At 42.1% G+C, this 21,532-nt stretch overlaps 1 protein-coding gene across 1 annotated transcript in view; it reads right to left on the bottom strand.

Moving 5' to 3' along the window:
• Positions 1–6,206: 6,206 nt before the first annotated feature.
• CUNH9orf72 (chromosome unknown C9orf72 homolog) overlaps positions 6,207–21,532 on the bottom strand; it is a 37,368-nt gene continuing 22,042 nt past the window's right edge. Inside the window, exons 9-13 of the mRNA XM_018556527.1 lie at positions 18,885–19,001; positions 14,374–14,609; positions 12,451–12,508; positions 9,957–10,066; positions 6,207–6,695 (exon numbers count right to left, since the gene is read on the bottom strand). Of these exons, the coding sequence (XP_018412029.1) occupies positions 6,509–6,695; positions 9,957–10,066; positions 12,451–12,508; positions 14,374–14,609; positions 18,885–19,001 (708 nt within the window). The 3' untranslated portion in view covers positions 6,207–6,508. The remainder of the gene's footprint in view (positions 6,696–9,956; positions 10,067–12,450; positions 12,509–14,373; positions 14,610–18,884; positions 19,002–21,532) is intronic.

Here is a 21,532-nt window from a genome sequence, read left to right as displayed (position 1 = left end):
AATAATTGAGAACATAGCAAGCTTACTAACACTCAAGTGATCTGATTGCTGAGTCTTTGTATACCGCTCTCCAGCCTGCCTCCTCCGCCTGTCACAGGAGGCTGAGCAGATGGTGCGGGAGGAGAGCGCGGCCTCCTGTGACACGGCTGACAGCGGACACTTCCCCCGCACCGCTGGCTCAGCCCCCTGTGACATCTGCTTCCTATGACACCACTGAGAGTGCTCTTCTCCCTGCCCTGCTTGGCCTCCTAAAAGTTTCTCTTCTCCCTACTGGGCGCTGCTCTGTGTCAGAGGGGGACACAGAGCAGCGCCCATCGGGGAGGAGAGAAACTCGAGATGCACCGCATTTTCGGCCAATAAAACACTATGTTATTTGCCTGATGAAGGGGCCTCGGTAGGTTCCGAAAAGTTGCTCATACGTGTGATACCATGTGTATCTGCCGTCAATAAAAGAACATATTGATGCATTGGACCTAGGTGTGCGGGTGACTATCTCTTCTACGTTTGAATTTGTGCAACGACAACCGCACGTCATTCCAGCACCCTTCTACATACTACAGTGGGATTCTGGTCTGGTGTGCAATGGGATATCCGTTTATTGTGTCCTTGCATTGTGTCCCGATCAGAGTGCCCCCTTACATTAGGTGTCCCTATCAGAGTGCCCCCCTTACATTAGGTGTCCCCATCAGAGCGCCCCCTTACATTAGGTGTCCCCATCAGAGCGCCCCCTTACATTAGGTGTCCCCATCAGAGTGCCTCCTTACATTAGGTGTCCCCATCAGTGTGCCCCCTTACATTAGGTACCCCCATACATTAGGTGTCCCCATCAGTGTGCCCCCATACATTAGGTGTCCCCATCAGTGTGCCCCCTTACATTAGGTGCCCCCATACATTAGGTGTCCCCATCAGAGTGCCTCCTTACATTAGGTGTCCCCATCAGTGTGCCCCCTTACATTAGGTACCCCCATACATTAGGTGTCCCCATCAGTGTGCCCCCATACATTAGGTGTCCCCATCAGTGTGCCCCCTTACATTAGGTGCCCCCATACATTAGGTGTCCCCATCAGAGTGCCTCCTTACATTAGGTGTTCCCATCAGTGTGCCCCCTTACATTAGGTGCCCCCATACATTAGGTGTCTCCATCAGTGTGCCCCCATATATTAGGTGTCCCCATCAGAGTACCCCCTACATTAGTTGCTGCCATCGGAGTGCCCCCTTATATTAAATACAAAATTAAGGGGGTACTCTGACGGGGACAAATAATGTAAGGGGGCACGCTGATAGGGGATAACTATTATATGATATTGGGGATCCCTTACATAGCTTTTCTTCCTCAGAGTGCCCCCTTACATTGCTTGTCTCTATCAGAACGCCCCCTTACAGTGGCTGTCCCCAGCCGTGTATATTTGTATTTAATGTAAAGGTGCACTGCGATGGCAGCAACCAACGTAAGGGGTGTTTTGCTGCTCAGGTGTGAACTGGGGCCATTGAAAATCATGGGATTTTTTGTGTTTTGGGCGTCTTGAAATGCTTTTTCTACTGCTCAAAAACTCCTAGGTGTGAACCAGGCCTAAAGTCACTGCAAAGGACAAAAGGGCACTTTGTGGCTGGAGGAAAAGAGGTTTAACCTTTATATATGAAAAGGCTTCCTCACAGTAAGAGCTGTGAAAATGTGGAATAGACTCCCTCAGCAACTAGTTCTAGGTAGCTCAGTTAACTGTTTTTTTTAGGTTGTATTCCTAAATGCACAAAATATTACTAGATATTAAATTCTTATAAGTAAAACTGTTCATCCAGGGAATATACGATTGCCTTATGGGATCAGGAAGGAAACTATTTTTGCCCTGTTGAAGCAAAATCGAAAGCATGCTTTATAGGGTTTTTGTTTTTTTTGCCTTCCTCTAAATCAGCTGTGGGTAACTGGGTATAGGGTTCGGTTTATGGAGGCTTTTCTATTTATTTTTTCTCTATTGGTTAACCCCGATGGACTTGTCTTTTTTCAACCTATGCAACTAAAAACAATGCATCCTTGCAGTGAAATACAGGTGTCCACTTAAAGGAGAACTATGAGGTGAGTGATTTTCACTCAGCCTCATAGTTAGAGCCTAACTGTGACAATGAAACTGTCACACGTCGGCTCAATAGATCGGGAAGTGAGCGCAAACCAATTCTCGATCATGTCCCTGCAGAGAGCCGTGACTGTCACTCACGGCTCCCTGCAGGGATCCCCCTCCCATTCTCCAGCACTGACTGGCGGAACGGACGGGGGAGGGGGCGGGTACAGCTGGCTCTGCCTCTAGGTAGTCAGACCCAGCTGTCACTCACGCAGCTGGGCGGATCTCGACAGTAATGTCAGGATCCGTCCCGGCTGCGGCGGTCTCAGTATACCACGAGCTGTAGCTCGCGGTATACTTAGCTTTGGGTCATGGGAGGATGCTAGTTTATGTCCTCCTGTGACACTTAGGAGAACTATGTGGAAAAACACTTACCCCATAGTTCTCCTTTAAGAAAGTCTGTATATACAAAGCATCAAGTGATTGGGGGTGTCCAAGGGCAAAAGGGTACTGCTGCAAGATGTGTATCTGAACCTAGAGACAGAACTTTCAATCCCAGTTTGTCCCAGTCATGTTACAGTGAGCTATCATTAAGTGTCATATGAGACATTTTGAAAAATGCTATAAATGAGAGAGGTGTTAACAGCTAGTGGAGATTTTTTTTCTTCTTGTCTAGTCTATTGAGGGACACAGGAATAGTAGATAATCTTGGAGTAATGGATTATACTACCACCTTTAGGAGGATGGGACATTGGAAAACACAATACATTAAGCCATCCTCCAACCATCATACCTCAGTTTTGTGAGCAATCAGTGCATAAAGCCAAACACAGGGACCTGTGCCCCTCAATGAACTCCATGGAAAATTTGTTATGTTTTGGTAAGTACAAAAATCTTATTTTCTTTATCACCTATTGAGGAACACATGAATAGTAGATAATCTTAGAATAATGGAATGTCGAAAAACAGTCCATCTGAGGGGCAGGCAATAACCACAGAGAGATCCAGCAACATGGACAGTCTACTACATATAGTATAGGAAAATCCAATGCCTTGTTTGCCAGTGTTCCAACCTCCTGAAGGCGGTAGTATAACCCATTGGTCTAAGATGATCTACTATTCTTGTGTCCCTCAATGGGTGATAAAGAAATAACGATATGTGATATAGATTTGTTTTATTCACCACCATCTAAAGATCAATACCATTTAAGGCAATGCAGACATGCATGCCGTGCAAGTTTTCAGAAGATTGTGGTCACTTATGATACACTACTGTCAAGAAAATGCACATAAGCCAATACATACCTGTAAATGTGTTTATTTCTGTGCAGCTAGTCCTTGGTTCCTGTAGTGTTTCTAATGCGGTCTGCCAGCTTTATTGGTTGTAAAGTCACATTTTTGGAGGCCGATTATTATCACTTATCTGAATACGGATTAGATGCTATCTACACATATTCCCCACTCAGCACTGGTGATGTAGTATGATGCATCATAGCTGCCGATGGAAGAGACTGCAGACGTAAAACCGAACTAAGAAAGGCAGGGGTGAACTTGTTTTGCTCTTCAACAATAGGTTGTCCTAGTCTACTCCAGCCTAAACCCTGCCACTGATTGAGAAACTGTCTGGAAAGAGACTGGACCCAGTTTACAGGTTGGGAAGCTGCTCATCACTGTTAGTTGATGGTTCAGAGTAAAATGCATTGGAGCTGCTTCCGGGAGCAGTTACCTGTTCTCGTGTGGTAAGCCCTATCTCCAACAGCTATATTATGTACAGTAATTCCGTCCCCACTGCTCTCTTATCAGCTCAGATTGTGTCCCAGCCTTGGTATAGCACATGCTTCATTATTCATATTATGCACTGTGATTCCTGCCCACTGCTCTCTTGTCAGCTCAGATTACGTCGCAGGAATCACTGTACATAATATGAATAATGAAGCATGTGTTATACCAAGCCTGGGACACAATCTGAGCTGATAAGAGAGCAGTGGGCAGGAATCACAGTGCATAATATGAATGATGAAGCATGTGTTATATCAAGCCAGCATAAATGAAAAGTAGAAAATAAAAATTGCAATGAAGATGTGCATAGTAGAAAGCATGTCCAACCATTAAAATCAAACAATCCCATGTGCATGTGTGTAATAGCAACCATGTCAGAACATTGCAGTGGAGTAGCATGCATGATGGAAGACATGTGACGAGCTTGTATGTACGTAACTGACCAAGTTCTTGTGTCGACCTGTGACCACTGAACATGTAGCCGACCATCATGGTGATGCATGGCACAATAGACATGATAAAAGATTTGGACTATAGTTGCTGAGAGGTCATATATAGTCTGCATATATTATTCTTAATGCACAGCGTGTAGTGGCGCATGATAGAAAACATTTTGTAACGCATGGTGGGAAGCATGAATATAATTGATGGAGCGCTCTGCGTAGCATGACAGGATGTATAATGTGGGCAGTAAGTGTGTGAAAATACAGTGTTAACCCTGTGACAACATAAAAGACGTCACCAGGCTGCGAGTACGCCTTGTCCGAGGGAACAAATTAATCAAAAAACATAAAAAAGGTACAGCATGGGAACACGCACTATGTAAGCAATGTACAAATTCAACGATCTGGTAAAAAAATATGATATTGTGAGGCTAGTGTTCAGACCCCGGGGGGGTAACTGTATCCAGGGTGTAAATCCAATATGCTTCACATTGACACAAAAATCTGAATTGCAACCTGGATAGATTTTTGCTTCAACGTGAAGCATATTGGATTTACACCCTGGATACAGTTATCCCCAGGGGTCTGAACACTAGCCTCATAATGTCTTGTTTTTTTACCAGAACGTGGAATTTGTACATTGCTTACATACCGCGTGACCCCGAAAACATTGCATTTATGTGATATGCTACACTTTAGTCAATAAAAGACGCACTATTCACTATTTGGAGTGCCGGTGCCCCATTTATGCTTTGTATATGTAACAGCGCCATACGATGGGACACCGCAGCACCAACCAGTCGGTTCAGGACATAGAGGTCAGGAGTGCAATGGGTTCATGGACTTTTTTTTGTCTTCAACTCGTTACGTCACGTCCGGTGACTTGCCAGTAGCAGATTTGGACGACATGGGGCGCGTGCGGCAGCCATGGCAGTTTCAGAATTGTCATTACTAAAGGTGTATTTGTTGTTATTTTGAAGATATGGGTAAAGTTCCTCTTTAAGTGCATACATATCAGCCGACTGTGCTCCTCAACTAAAACAGCTGCTAAAGCTAAATAAAAGTTTGAGTTCAAGTTTCATTCATATCCTTTGTCATTTTCACACCTCAACCTGTTGGAGAGAATGGTACTATTGTCAACCAGTTTTAGCCTTTGGAAATAAGTCAATGGAAATATTCCTGCTAGAGAGAACCTGAGGTCAGCAAGACAAAGAGATAGACTGCAAAAGAAGAGAACTGAGAAAGATTATCCCATCACACCTACCCCATCCTCCACCTCTAACATAGCAGTCCAGCTCTCCACCTATTGACAAGGAGTAACAGTCAATATTCAATAAGACCTCTGGGGTTCCTCTGGGAAATGTCTTCACATAGGTGGACTCTGAGAAAATATACATAGTGCATCTAGGTTGTAATCACTTCATAACCAGCTGTTATTTTCCCATTTATTTTGGCATGATCACTAGCCCATCAAGCAGAATTTGAATTACATCCAGTTAAGTTAGCAACGGTCTTCATTGGTTTTACCTGTCAAACAATTTATATATACATCCTTCCAATTTTGAGTTTTACACAGCTGTGCCACACAACACAGACCTGTTGGGCAGGGAAGATACCTGATTTTTCGATGCGGCAGTTCAGCAACACTTACCGTTCTTATCTCTTCCCCACCCTGGGATTGGACAGCAAAAGGATAAACAGCAGACTATTTAACTCATCTCTCTGCTCTCCTGTCTTATCGGCTTGTTTCATGTTGGCATATGAGCACTCCAACCCACCTAAATGGCTTCCTGTGCTGCTTCTACCTCTCCCAGCCTTAGCTCTGCTGTACAGGAATTGCAGAAGGTATGTAAATTGCTTGCATTTAAAGACATACATTTAATGATGTGTAATGCATACAGCGATGTATTAGCGTGTGTCTTATATCTGCTTGGAGTTTTAACTTGGTAGTCAAGTTTGTTCACATTTAAGAAATACAACCTGCACATGCACAGGTTTAGATATTTTTACAGTGGTGTTGGATGTCTGCAACAAAATGTATACATGCTGTACAAAACAGAAACACAATGATGACATATTAGCTTGTGATTTAAATGCTAAAAATCACAGGTATTACTACTACCAGCAGAACTGCATCAACCACATAGAACAAGTGAAAAATATATTTTCATAGCCCTAGGATCCCCAGAATGCTGCCCAATCCCAAAGGTCCTTTCCAGTGGAGAGTAAGTGTTAAAATGTCATTAGTACATCACGCTCCTGCATACTTGTGAGAAAAGGCTTCCCAAAAATAAAAGAGTGAAGTCCTGGTTTGATCTTTTCAGCTAAAGCCATAATTATGTTGAGATCGCCCTCTGCTGTCAGATCAAGATCGGTTTTCAAGCTGCGCAGAGATTTGAACACTTTCTTCCCCTTTTGTCTGGAAAACAAAAAAACAAAAACATCAGAACAAGGCCAAGGCCCTCTGTTAGAACGCCGACTCACAGAAACATAAGCCAAGGTCCTCTGTTGGAACATAGACTCACAGAAACAGAAGCCAGGGCCCTCCATTAGATCACAGACTCAAAAAAACCAGAAGCCAAGGCCCTCCGTTAGATCACAGACTCACAAAAACAGAAGCCAAGGTCCTCTGTTAGATCGCAGACTCACAAAAAAAGAAGCCAAGGCCCACTGTTAGAACATGGACTACAAAAGCAAAAGCCCACTGTTAGAACCTAGACTACAAAAACAAAAGCCAAGGCCCACTGTTAGAACCTAAACTACAAAAACAAAAACCAAGGCCCACTGTTAGAACCTAGACTACAAAAACAGAAGTCAGGGCCTTTAGAAATCTGTGTCCCCAGCACTGCAGAAAAGGTCTTCCACAAAAAAGGCTTATTATTTTCATGTCACAATAACAAGTTATACAGACATTTTCCTACACGCATTGCTATATTTTGAGACCATAAAAGGGAGAAAAGCTCTCCTAAAATGAAAGTCAAACATTGACATTTGGCTTTGTCACCCTGATACATAATGTTAGAAATGTACTTCTGGTATTCTTGTAGTCAGTAGGCGTTATTAGGGCAAACACATGGAGCTGCACTATCTGTGCAAATGCTTCACTGGGAACAGTCAATGAAAACTGTCATTTGCTTTCTACATTTTCTAGATTCTTTTTTCTAATTATAATTTATAAACAAAAATCCTAATGCCTGAAAAAAAAGCTCTGGGAGTTCTAGCCTATTTCTAGATTTTGTTTTGAATTGAGCTTGAAAGAATTAGAAAATGTGTCAACTGTTCATTGCTGGCTGTACCCCCATTCACAGTATGTCTACATCAGCGGTTCTCAACCTGTGGTTTGCAACCCCGTCAGGGGCCGAATGACAATTTGACAGGGGTTGCCGGGAGTCTCCCTCTATTAGACAGCGGCTCCCGGCCGCCCGCGAGAGAAACACTTTCTCCCGGAAAGGTTTAATCTGCTAGATCAAGCAGAGTAAACCTTTCCCTGCTATGTTTTTTTTTTTAATTCTGACATCGGGAGCCGCCGTAAGTCAGAAAAAAAATAAAATAATCACCATTGGAATGCATAGCTAGATTCCTATTGGATATTTCCCTTTGCAATAGCCAATAGCAAACTAGCTATTGCACCCACCCACTGCTGCTGTCAATCAGCAGAGGCTGACCTGCAGTTCTCCATCAGGTCCCTATCTAGTGATTGACAACAGCAGAAGGCGGGTGCAATAACTAGTTTGCTATTGGCTATTGTAAAGTGAAATAGCCAATAGGAATCTAGCTATGCATTCCAATGGCGATTTTTTTGTTTTCTATTCTGAAGGCGTACGGCACAATAAGGCTGCGACTGTTTAATAATCAATATGTGCTCTACAGCAGAGCTTACAATCTACATATAAAAGTGGGTTGTAATTAATAGTAAAAATATAAAAAAGGTTGGAGTTTTCCTTTGGAAAAAAATTACTATTATTATTTTTATCATCTACCTATAAAACTGACATATAGAAATGGGTTGTATATAAAAATTAAAGTTTGAGTTTTCTTTTGAAATAAAATTACTATTTTTTTTTTAAAAAGAAAACGCAAACCTTTTTTATTATTATTACAACCCATTTTTATATGTAGAATTTATATGTAGATGATAATAAAAATAGTATTTTTTTTCAAAAATAATAGTAATTATTTCCCAATAGAAACCATAAACCTTTTATTATTATCATTAATATTGATAATAAAAGCCGACACCCACGGCTTGTGTTATATGGTTTGCCATTTTAGCTGTTACAACAGTGGTTCTCAACCTGTGGGTCGCTGTGTGATTTCTGCTGTGCTAGGTGAGAGTCCTCCTCAGCCCTCTCCTAGCGCAGCAGTGTCAGTTGTCCCGCCACGCCGCCAGATGTCGCTGCAGCAGCCGCGCCATCGCTAAATTTTACCGTTGGGGGGTCACCACAGCTTGGCAAATGTTACCAAGGGGTCCTGGCCCTAGAAAGGTTGAGAACCACTGGTCCACATAATTCTATTTTCAAATGTGTGAAAATGAGCTCTGCTGCGACAGAAACTGCTGGCACTTTGTAACGTCCAACTAAGAATTTCTTTTTTGTTTATTATGCCATCTCTAAGTCCTACCATTTACAACATCTGAGCCTCGAGGAAGGAAGCAGTTTTGTGGGCCCCCGAAACGGATTGGCTGTTTTGTGTTATCCTGTTGTGAACTAGTACTGATATTAAAAGGAATTTGTAATCTTGAAACCTTTGTTTGGTGCTCTCTTTTTGGACTTTCTACTTACTTCTATTTGACAGGAATCAGAGAGGACATGAAGTGGGGGGAAAAATCCTTCCCTTCCTATCTGCTTGATCGGTTTTAGAACAGCAAATTAGGGGAAATCCTGCAATGGGAACACCAGCAGCAGCAAAAAAAAAATAAAAATTCTAGCAGACCAAAGCTGGCCATGCACCTTTGGATTTCTCTCGTCCAGCCCATGGAACCAAACCATTCCCTCATCAAATCTAAATAGCGTGGATGAAGGAATCTCCCTTGCTGGCTATTATACCGAAAAACCACCAGGAGCTGCAGCTGCTGAATACCCAAAATGTGGCTGCATCTGATTGGAAGTAGTCACTAATAGCCACCCGGCTCCTTTGACAAAATTCAATTGAAAAATCAACTTTTGTCAAGCCAGGTGGTAGCAACGGAGCCACCCTCAGCTCGAATTTCATTCACTTCAGCAGGAATTGGCCACAATTTGAGCAAGGTATGGTCGGCTTATGGAAGGGTTAGAACATCTGTTAGTATTTTATTTCTCTCTGTGTCCTCATTACTTCCTGTCCAGGTCAGACAGAACACAAACAGAAGAGAACATTGAAACATTTAGCAGAACATATATCTTAAAGCATTTAAAATCTCAAATAAAAAAAACTCTGAAACCTTATTACGAGACAATCTGACACTTATATTCTTTAGTCTTCTACTCCAGGTGCCTGCATTTGTGTCTGGATTTGAACAGCTTCCCACCCCCTAGAAAACTGGGGCACTATTAACAAAATGATGATCAGTCCCTATGGTCACTGGTCCAGCCCCTCCTACACCTCACTATTAGCTGGTGAGGCTACATGTCACAGTGATGGACCATTAGCAGCATTATCATTATGGTAACAATAACATACACACATGAAAAAAACAACTTACGTGTCATCTTCAATGTATTTTATTAGCGTAAGAGCTTTTCTATGAAGTATCAGCAAAAACTGCGCCAGAAATGTTCTCCTGAGAGATAAGTTTGGCTTCAAATAGAATACCTGGAAAATAAAGAGCGTTTATCAGGTGAAATGCCTTATAAACCATTTTTATTAGTCAAAGACATCCAAGATCTTTTTGTAATGACTCCAGAACATCACATTGAAACAAATGATGGAATACAGATGAAGTAGACCAAACAACTAAATGTAGGCATGGGTGAATGTTGTGACCCTGTATGAAATTACAGAAAAACCTGTTCCCTGAAAAAGGAAAGAGTAAATATTCACCTTTCCCACTGGCGGCACTGCCAAATGGCATTCTGTTGAAGAGGAATCGTGAAAATTGCTCTGAGTTGTGAAGCTGACGCTTCTGGAACTGTCGATCACAGTAGTGATGTGGAGGTTGGCAGGGCGGAAGCATTGAGCACTGTGGGGGACCATGATATCAACTGAACCACTGAGCACTGTGGGGGACCATGAGATTAGCTGAACCACTGAGCACTGTGGGGGACCATAAGATCAGCTTAACCACTGAGAACTGTGGGGGACTATGAGATCAACTGAACCACTAAGAACTGTGGGGGACCATGAGATCAACTGAACCACTGAGAACTGTGGGGGACCATGAGATCAACCAAACCACTGAACACTGTGGGAGACCAAGAGATCAACTGAATCACTGAAAGCTTTGCAAATCAACTGAACCATTGGGCATTGTGGGGTACCATGATATCAAACGAACCACTGAGAACTGTGGGGGACCATAAGATCAGCTGGACCACTGAGAACAGTGGGGGACCATAAAATCAACTGAACCACTGGGTACTGTGGGGAACCATGAGAACAGTGGGGGACATTAGAGATCAACTGAACCACTGAGAACTGTGGGGGACCATGAGATCAGCTGAGCCACTGAGAACTGTGGGGGACCATGAGATCAGCTGAGCCAGTCAGAACTGTGGGGGACCATAAGATCAGCTGAGCCAGTGAGAACTGTGGGGGACCATGAGATCAACTGAACCACTGAGAACTGTGGGGGACCATGAGATCAACGGAACCACTGAGAACTGTGGGGGACCATGAGATCAACTGAACCACTGAGAACTGTGGAAGACCATGAGATCAACTGTACCACTGAGAACTGTGGGGGACCATGAGATCAACTGAACCACTGAGCAGAACCACTATGGGACCAGAAGATGGACAATTTTCAATGTGTCAGCTCTCAGCAGGCTTCAGTGGACAATTTCTCTTTAATAGAGCAGAATTCAGTGGTGCGGGCAGTGGGAAAGGTGAGTATTTAATATCTTCTTTAATAAGGGAGAGATATTTTTCAATTCCATTTTTGCAGCATAGGGATTTAATGCTAACAAAATGCATGTGAAATAACATTGGTAAAGAAAAGCTTATGACAACATTTAGTTTGAGAAGATAAATTAAATGAATTTTAATAACAGAAACAGCTTTGGAGATAAAATGAAGCTCTCCAGAATATACAAGTGATTTGTACAGAATAAAAGCATACCCAGTGGTGCATGATATTTAAGAGGCACTGGCAACTAGGAAAAGAAGAGACTGCATTCTTATGTTAAAAACCAGTACAGATTAGATATATTAAAGTATATGTAAACCCAAGCACTAACATCTCATATCTTTAACATGTTAATTTGAATTTAAAAGTAATTTTCAAAAGTTTAAAATCTGCAACTTTCATTACAATAATAATATCTGATGATCTTGCTATGAAGGGTGACAAAGCTCTGTCCCCGACTCCCGCTTGTGCTCCTGCATTGTCACCCCATCACACAGACTTCTAATGGAAAAGTGCCCATTTTAGCACACATTACGCAGACATGGTCCACTTTTGTCACATCAGGAAACTGCCCTCAGAAATGTTATACCGCCATTGCTGGAATGCATGTATGTAGACAGGGAGTGGTTGCAAAAAGATCACCAGCACTGAGATGCAACAAACGTTTTTAAAAGGCAATTGTTTAAAAATGTTATTCAGTTAGGCTTCAAACATAGCAACCAGATTATGGAGTTAATTTTCAAACCCATCCTAGAAATAGGTAACACCACCCCAGGTTTGTAGCCATTGTTTATCCTACAGCAAGACCACACTATAATTTGTACAGCTCCAAAAGAGAAAAAGGTGTTATATACAGCGTTGTCGGGCTGAAACAACTAATCGATAATAATCAATTATGAGAATAGTTGGCAACTATTCTCATTATCGGTTAGTTGGTTGGGGGAAAAGGAGAGAGAGAGGAGGGAGAAGAGAGGAGAGGAGAAGAGGGAGAGAGAGATTTTTTGAATGCAAATAAACCAATTAGTTGAAAAAATAATAATTGGGCAACTAATTGATTATGAAAATAATCGTTAGCTGCAATAATCGTTAGCCTACATCGTTCATTCCAAAAGGGGTTTCATATAAATATTACCTGATCTAAGAAGTTTTTGACAAATGTGTCCCGGTGTAGGATGTCTTGAAAAATATTCCTAGAGAAAGAAGAATTAGTATTAATAACAAATAAATTAAGGCTAAAGCTACCCATAGATGGGCATATCTCATGAGAAAATAATATATTTGCCCCTTGCCTGAAAAACCTTATTTGCCAAGACAATGACAACCAATTTGTATAATGCTTAAGATGGTAAATGAACAATGAAAGTATTGTTTTTTTTTTTCTTATAGAAAAATGATGTGGCTGTAAATATTTTCCAACACCGTTTTGACTGAACCTGAGCTTTATGACCAGTCATACTGCACAATACAGTTGTCCTAACCTAGGCTTTAAGCAGTCACTGCTTTTAATTGACTGTGGGTGGTCAAGCCTAAAAAAAACCCCCAAAAAACATTGCTTAAAGCAGGGGTAGCCATACTCTGGCCCTCCAGCTGTGGTGGAACTACATGAGGCATTGCAAGATTCTCACAGACATGACTCACGGAGAGAGATGCATCATGGGATTTGTAGTTTCACCACAGCTGAAGATTGGCCAGCCCTGCCTTAAAGTGACACTAAACTCAGGAGTTAAATCTTAAAAATGCATTCAAATACCTTAACTATTAACATAAATGTATCTTATTTGTGTATCACTCGGCTGTAGATCCTCAAATCATCTATGAATTGGTGCTGACACTGTCCTTCCTTCTGGAGGGTGGCTACTTTTATTCCCCATGGTCCCTGTGTATGTTGTAAAGTAGCCACCACTCCAAGCTCGCTCCCATGATTGACTACAATCTCAATACAAATCAGTAAACACATTGTGGGATTGTAGTCTATCACAGGAGCGGGTCAAACATTGCTAATTTTATAGCATCTGCTGGGCTCAGTTGTTGAACACATATTTACCTACTGTACACAATCGATGAGTGCTTAAAGTGTATTCCCACTTTTGCAGTCAAATTTGAGAAAACCCAGCTGTATTTTAGGTGTTCCTTTAAGTGTGAAAATGCTGAGCCGTTTTCAAAAAGTTAAAGTACAGGGACAAACTGAGGGACAGACCAAGCTTCCTCTTATTAACATGCAATGCTTCTAACATGGCTATTCACAAGAGGGTGAAGAGCTTGGAGAAGGCAGGAGAAGGGAACAATCTAGGACAACATAGCTGAACTGGAAAGTGAGCTGAATTGGAACATTTTTCCAAATCAGCTATGTTGACCTAGATTGTTCACTTCTCCTGTCTTCTCCAGCCTCTTCACCCTTTTGTGAATAACCCTGTAAGTCTTTAATCCTTACAGTGACAGACAGTGTTTAACTCTAGTTTACAACTGATAATGAAATCTGAGAGCACAGTATAGACAGGGTTAAGTGGATTTTTAAGCAAGTAAAAAATAACTTAAAAATGTAAGCAGCAATTCCTAAATCTTTTTGTTACGTTATGTGAATGAGGAGATGTAACAAATATAAAATAGCTGTTATGCCAATTTGGCTGCAAAAGTGGAAATACGCTTGAAATCATCCAACCCTTTCCCAGCAGTTAGCCAAGCTAAGGTAAAGAGGTGACAAGTTTAACGCACAGGAATTGGATGTTCTGTGTAGATAATCAAATTACCATTTCACAAGACACTTGCTTACTGCCAGCAGCCCTGCTGCACCTATCCATTAATTTACTCAACTGAGCAGCTAACTGTAGTTTTCATACCTCTATTAATACTATTTTCCAGCCCTCTCTGACAAGATGTCCAAATTAGCTTTCATACACTTAAGTTGTCACTCAGCTAATGTATTCTAGACAACAAGAGAGATGTAGCTTTTTGACATGATGAGTTTTCACAGTGGGAATTCTGTCTATTAAAAGGAAATTCTGGAGGAAGATGATTATTAATAAGAAAATTGACTTGAAACACCAGTTTTGCTTACAAGTTAGGGGTGAAACTTTCATCTGTGTGGATGACAGAATCTGCCACCATTTCTTCATCTGACGTGGCCTTCCACAGTGCTGCCAGCTCTGCTCTCATGTAACGTCTTTGGTTGTAGTTATGTTCGTGGCACGGGGGCATTTGTTTAACGGTGTTTACATCCACATCAATGTGAGTGGCAGGGTAAGGAGCGTACATGACCTGGCGGAAAGGCAGCACAAAGCTTCCAGTTGCGTCCTAAAAAAATTGCAAACATCTTAATGTCATGCACTTACAGCCACTTGAAAAAGAATTATCACTACAACCCTATTCTTATTTTTTGAATCCCCCAGGAGACCAAGTGCATGTAACACTTTATTCAATTTTGATCCATGCTGTGGTAGGGAAATCAGTTTTTTTCTTTATGCTGGCTGTAAATCCACCCCAGATTGAAGCCTAATTAATGGCTCTTCCTATGAGAGAGGTGCAGCACAGCCCTAGCCACTGCCCCATCTTGTTTGTGTGCTTTTTGCATCCTATATTGTGTAATTTGCCTGTCATCAGGTAATTCAGATTAATAAGATTGTTTTAGATTACCTGATCACATGCACATTAAATCTATGCCTTTCGTAAATTAATCTAGAACACATAAAAGAAGAACAGTATAGAACCTATCTGTACAATGTACTTGTGTTATGTACTGTACAGATACCAGTCTTGTTCTTAAGAACAAGATCATTGTCTGCTCCCCCAGCAAGTGTACAGCCTCATCTGTGTTGGTTCCTATCTACTGTTGTCTTTATATCCCCCTTCATTTCCTTCTTTCCCACTCTGTCTCTCCGGTCATCTTCACATTGTGTGGCCCTGCTCCTATCTCTGACATTACCTGTTCTCCTCTCTCTGGCAGCAACAGGTGAATGAGCAGCACTGTAAGGAACTTCAAGTGCCACCAGTGCTTGTTCACCTTTGCTCACAGGAAGGCAGAATTGTACACAAGAAGTACAAACAGAAGCACTTGCACAGACAAGCTCCCATCCCCTGCTGTGGTGAATGACAACATTTGCATCCGAGTGCCTCTGCTGCCAGAGACATGCGCTGTCATTCAAAGCAAATTAGTTATTCATCTCCTTGTTAGCAGCGTAGTCAGGCAGCGATGGGGGAGGGAGTGGGGCAAACTGTCAACCACGCTAGCTCGGCAATGACGACACAGATCGGAACAGGACCAAGTGCTCCATACACTAGGTTGCCTGGGGCGGAGGGTTCGAAAACGATTAAGTTGTGGCAACAATTCTTTAAAGACAAATCTACAACAGATCTAAACAATGGTGGGAAAGGAAGTCAGCGAAACATGATGATAATCCCTCGAATCTAAACTCTCATTCTGTGAACAGCTCAGATTAAAAGGCTAGACTATTTAATTTAGCAGGCTAAAGAGTGAAATTACCCGTGGATATGGGGCCCTCATTTTTTAGAGCCTATCTATCTATATCTATATATCTTTAGTTTTGGATAGATTAGAGTCATTTTTTAGAGCCAGAAGGAGGCACAGGTTTATCTTTAGTTTTGGATAGAGTTGAAAAGGAGTAGAACTTGTGTCAAGTTTCACTGCTATTTTGGTCTCTGTTGGAAAGATTTCCCCTAGCTTACTGAACAGATGACAAATGATTGCACCACATATGAAGAAAAGAAAATTCTCCATCCACAAGGCAGACAGAAATAAAAATGCTTTTTTTTTATATTTAACACACAGACTTCTGAAGGAGGTATGCTGTGGTATCTGACACCAAGCTATCAGTAGCAGATCCTTCAAGTCCTGTAAGTTGCAAGATTGGGGCTTCGTGGATTGGACTTGTTTTTCCAGCACATCCCACGGACTCTTGATTAGATTGAGATCTGGAGAATTTCAAGGCCAAATCAACATCTCAAACTGTTTGTTGTGTTCCTCAAACCATTTTTGCAGTTCGGCAGCGTGCATTATCCTGCTGAAGGAGGCCACTGCGATCAAGGGTTACCGTTTCCATGAAGGGATGTACTTGGTCAGCAACAATGTTTAGGTAGGGGGTAAGTGTGAAAGTAACATCCACATGAATGGCAGATGAATAGCATAACCCATGGATTCCAAGCAGAACATTGCTCAAAGCATCAAATTTCCTCCACTGCCTTGCCTTCTTCTCATAGTGCATCCTGGTGGCATCTCTTCCCCAGGTAAGCAACACACACACGCACCAGGCCATCCAAAAGATGTAAAAGAAAACGTGATTCCTCAGACCAGGCCACCTTCTTCCATTGCTCCATGGTCCAGTTCTGATGCTCACGTGCCCATTGTAGGCGCTTTTGGCAGTCGACACCCTGCCAAATTCAAGTCAGCATGAGCACCCTGATCAGTCTGCGGCTATGCAACCCCATACGCAACAAACTGTGATGCACTGTGTGTTCAGAAACCTTTCTATTGAAACCAACATTATCTTTCTCAGCAATATGAGCTACAGTAGCTCTTCTATTGGATCGGACTACATGGTCTAGCCTTCTCTCCCTATGTGCAACAGTGAGCCTTGGCCCCCCCATTGATCATCGAGATGTTTTCTGGCATAACGCAGATGAGCTTTTATGTTCTTTTTGCTCAGCAGCGGTTTTCGACTTGGAACTCTGCCATGCAGGCCATTTTTGCCCATCTCTTTCTTATGGTGGAGTCATGAACCCTAACCTGAACTGAGGCAAGTGAGGCCTGCAGTTCTTTGGATGTTGTTGTGGGGTCTTTTGTAACCTCTTGGATGAGTCGTCACTGCGCTCTTGGGGTAATTTTGGTTGGTCGCCCACTCCTGGGAAGGTTCACCACTGTTCCATGTTTTCGCCATTTGTGGATAATGGCTCTCACTGTGGTTCGCTGGAGTCCCAAACCTTTAGAAATGGCTTTATAACCTTTTCCAGGCTGATAGATCTCAATTACTTTCGTTCTCATTTGTTCCTGGATTTCTTTGGATCTCGGCATGATGTGTAGCTTTTGAGGATCTTTTGGTCTATTTCAAACCGTCGTACGATTTTTCGTACGACGGCCCCATCCTGCCCCGATTATCGAAAAGGTTCAATCAGCGGTAGTTAAAAAAAAAAAAAAAACACCTGGACGACTTGCGGTAATTGACCGTAATTATGTTCATTTGCGCTTGCGCAGTGTTAATCGTACGACTTTTGACGGACCTAAAAGCCACCAACCATGCGAACATCGTACGATCGACCAAAGTTTTCAAACATGCTTGACCGTCAAAAGTCGTACGATTGTACAGTACTATCGGTCGGGCACTACATTCACACGTTACGATTGTCGTACGAAAAGTCGATCGCATACGATTATCGCACTACATCACTTTATTTAAATGATTTCTTGATTGCGAACAGGTGTGGCTAGAGAAATTGAACTCAGGTGTGATAAACCAGAGTTAAGTTATTTAAGGGTGGTGGTGGGGGGTTGGCAAACACTTTTTCACACAGGGCCATGTGGGTTTGGATTTTGTTTTCCCTTAATAATAAAAACCTTCCTTTAAAAACTGCATGTTGTGTTTACTTGTGTTATCTTTGACTAACATTTCAATTTGTTTGATGATCTGAAACATTAAAAATTGTGACAAACGTGCAAAACAATGAAAAATCAGGAAGGGGGCCAACACTTTTTCACACAACTGTACATATACGCACACACTCTCTTTAGATGTGGTGGATGCATTTGTTTTCTCTTTTTAGGCAAGGAGAACATTCTCACTTCCAGTGAACATTTGTCACTTCCTGTGAGCTGAACTGGGGGATAAAACAATCTTTTTTTTTTTAAAGTGCAACTTGCATGACAACCACGATTGCTTCCACGATTGCTTCCGGGAAAGTCAATGTAGCCATGAAGGGACAGGAAGTGTGTTATTCACAGGATTACTAGGTGAAAATAAAGGGAAAAAAGCCTCCATTAAACTAATGCAGCTACCATATCTAAATACTGGTAAGCTGAAATGTATTACACTTAGTGAGTAATTTACTGCCAGCCACCTAAAACTAATATATTAACATGGAACAGACTGCACCTTTCCAAAGCAAATGTCAAGCACTCATTTGTCAGCATGGTCACCAGATGAGTGCTCGCAATTTACAAGAAAAATTTGAAATACATATCACAGGGCTGCAATCTCATGTACACAGCATGGATATTACACTGGGAGCCACGGAGGGGAAGGAACAATTCTTGACAGGTAAGTGCAGCAAGGAGGGGGGCAGATTGGTGGGGATGATTCCGTTTTCCAAAATTCGCCTGGGAAAGTGGAATTCCCCTTTAATTCTGAAAGGCATCGCCTAAGTCCTACAGAACATTAATATAGTGACCTCCTAGTAAATATCAGGGAGAGCATTTCTCTTAACAGGAGCATAGTATAAATTGTGTCTTTGAACTAGAACTTTTGAGCTATCAGCAGGTAAAAAGCAAGCAGATGCGAGATCAATGAATGACAGCAGCACAAATCATGCCCCTTTGAAACAGTTAGCCCTTCATGTACTGACCTTCAGCAGGCCTTGCACAAACAAGCCAGATTCATACTTGAATGATGATTCAGACCTGCAAAACCTGGAGCACTTGCGCTCTGCAGGAGAAAGAAAAAGGCACAGCGTCCTCACCATCTGTAAGACAGAATAAAACTGAAAGATAATACCTAATGCATCAAAATACGCATATCTAGAATGTTTCAAAAACGCTTTTTATTATTATTCAAGAAATAGAACATGATGGCTCTTCGTTAGCAGGTGGGCTATATTACAGATGGGAACTGCTCTGTAACTACAGTCTGGTTTTGACATGAATGCTAATTATGAACCCTATGCCAGGTTACTGCAAACTATCATAACAACCAAACAAGCAAGAATCCACAAAGGGTATATTCAGCAATAAAAACGTAAATAGTCTGTCTCCACTGCCCTCTGATACAGGAGATAAAGCACAGACGTGTGAAGCCCGGCTTGTGACAGCTGAGACAGGAAGCGCTGTGTGCATTCCCTGTCTCACTGATCACAGAGAGCAGATCGGAGAACGGATGTTCTCCAGTCTGCTCTCCATCCTAAATCCATTTTCTGTGCCGATAAAATAGTAGGGACTATTTTATCGGCACAGAAGCAGGACCTGGTGGTGCACTGGTGTCACCCGGGTGCAGTCCACACCCCCAGTGATGCCACTGCCCTGACCTGCTTCTCAGTTGTCAGTGCTGAAACACAGAACGGTGAACGCCTCCAACCCATCAGCAGGCCTCCCCAATCCCATTGTATATAATACTGAAAAACTGAACTTAGTCCGTCTGATTTCAATGGAAAAATGAAAACTCCACCCACGTTTTCATTGCACTCGTTTTCTTTTCAGCAAAGTGTCATTTTAGGTCTGCTATTAAAAACAATTTGCAGCTGTTTACTTATTTAGATGAGCTATTTATGGCAAATTAGGTAAAAAACTGAAAACTATATATAAAACAAAGCCCAGCCCCCAACTGTAACACGATAGCATTAAAACGAGAACTATAAAGGTGAGTGATTTCCACTCATCCTCATAGTTAGAGGCGACCTGTGACAAAGAAGCTGTCACAGGTCGGCTTAATTGATCGGGAAGTGAGAGAACACATACCATCGCTCGCTCACTTCACTACAGGCGACATTGAGCTGTGAGATGTGAACAGCTCCATTGAAATGCATTGGACAAGCTACATTGAGTTAATATTTAAGCGATTTTGGAGCTGAAATCACGCGATAAATCGCTCAGTGTGAAGGGGGTCGAAGGTCCCATTCACACAGAGCAGATTGCCACGTTGATTTCCGCTCAAAAATCGCCCATATTGCTGCGCGATATCTCGAGATCTCGGTCGTTCTGCTTTTCAATGGCACTTTTAAATCTACCGCGCAATATCGCCTGTAGCTCGTCGCTGTCACTTGTGCAGGACCCTTTTTTGCACGGATGTCGTGCGATTTTGCTCTTTTTGCATGCAGCCCAATAGTGAGGGTCGCCCGAAAAGTCGCACTATATGGATCGCGCGGAAATCCGCTCGAGGTAAGTGTCGCTCAGTGTGAATGGGGCCGATAGTTTGCATTAGAAGCCTGGCATGCTGCCAAAATTCTCCTATCTTTAGAAAATAAAGGGATAACGAGTTGTGATTTTAGTACCTCTGTTGTGACCTCTGAAGATGAATTTCTCCAAGATGCTTATCGCTACAAATGTGAATGAGGGCTTGTTTTAAAGTGCGTTGACCCACTTGTTCAGAATACACAAATATTTTATTGATTTTTAAAGTGAACCTGTGCCCAGCCTATGAACAAACCAGATCTCCACCACCCTCTAGCTAATCGCACCTGTAATAATAATAATAATAAAAAAAAAACAAACACAAATCTATATCCACGGTCATGTGACAGGCTAGGTCCTAAGTCTTTTAACTTCTTCTCTGCAGGGTGGGAGGGTCATTCTTTTTCTGCCCACATTGCTTTCTGGTGATGTGGACACTCTCCATTAAGTCCATTGGTGGGGTTCACATGGGGTCCTGAAGACTCCTGCGGTGGCATGGTGATGCCATGACAAGCGGTGGCGACAAAAGTTGTGAATCAGTGTTTTCACTAGGTGGATGGGAGCAATGGGCTCTTTTCCAATTGTCCCCAGGGATGGCCTTTAGGAGTGGAGATTCAGACTATATAAAAGCCCATTTCCAATTGATTCTACTTTAAAAAATAAATGGGACTCATGGGACAGTGTTTTAGAGAATGAAAATATCTTTGCAAATGATAGACTCCTGTTATTAGTGACATAAGTAAGTCAACTCACACATTACCAATATGGTAACAAGTACCTTGGTTCCATGAAGAGGAATTTGTTTGAGGATAAGAATGAAAGAAATGAGTTATTTGATCTGTGTTTTGCTTCTGTATAGCTTCCAGCTGACATCCAAATTAAAGTTGCCACATACAAACAAGGACTACATCAATGCAAAATATAGCATTTCTACTGCATGCTGTGAAATCTACCTAAAAGAATGATCCAACCAGGTCTTAAGAGTTCCAAAAGACAAATACACATAGAATATAGAATATAAATTGAAGCACAGTGTGCCGGAAAACAAAAACCTACAACAAATGTGCAATTGAAGTTTAAGAAAAGTCGAGCCTGTCATGTCCGTATTTAT

Source organism: Nanorana parkeri, unplaced genomic scaffold (assembly GCF_000935625.1).
Source record: "Nanorana parkeri isolate BGI_ZX_2015 unplaced genomic scaffold, ASM93562v1 scaffold241, whole genome shotgun sequence".
Classification (NCBI taxonomy): Eukaryota; Metazoa; Chordata; class Amphibia; order Anura; family Dicroglossidae; genus Nanorana; species Nanorana parkeri.
This window is presented reverse-complemented; position numbering and strand designations above follow the sequence as displayed.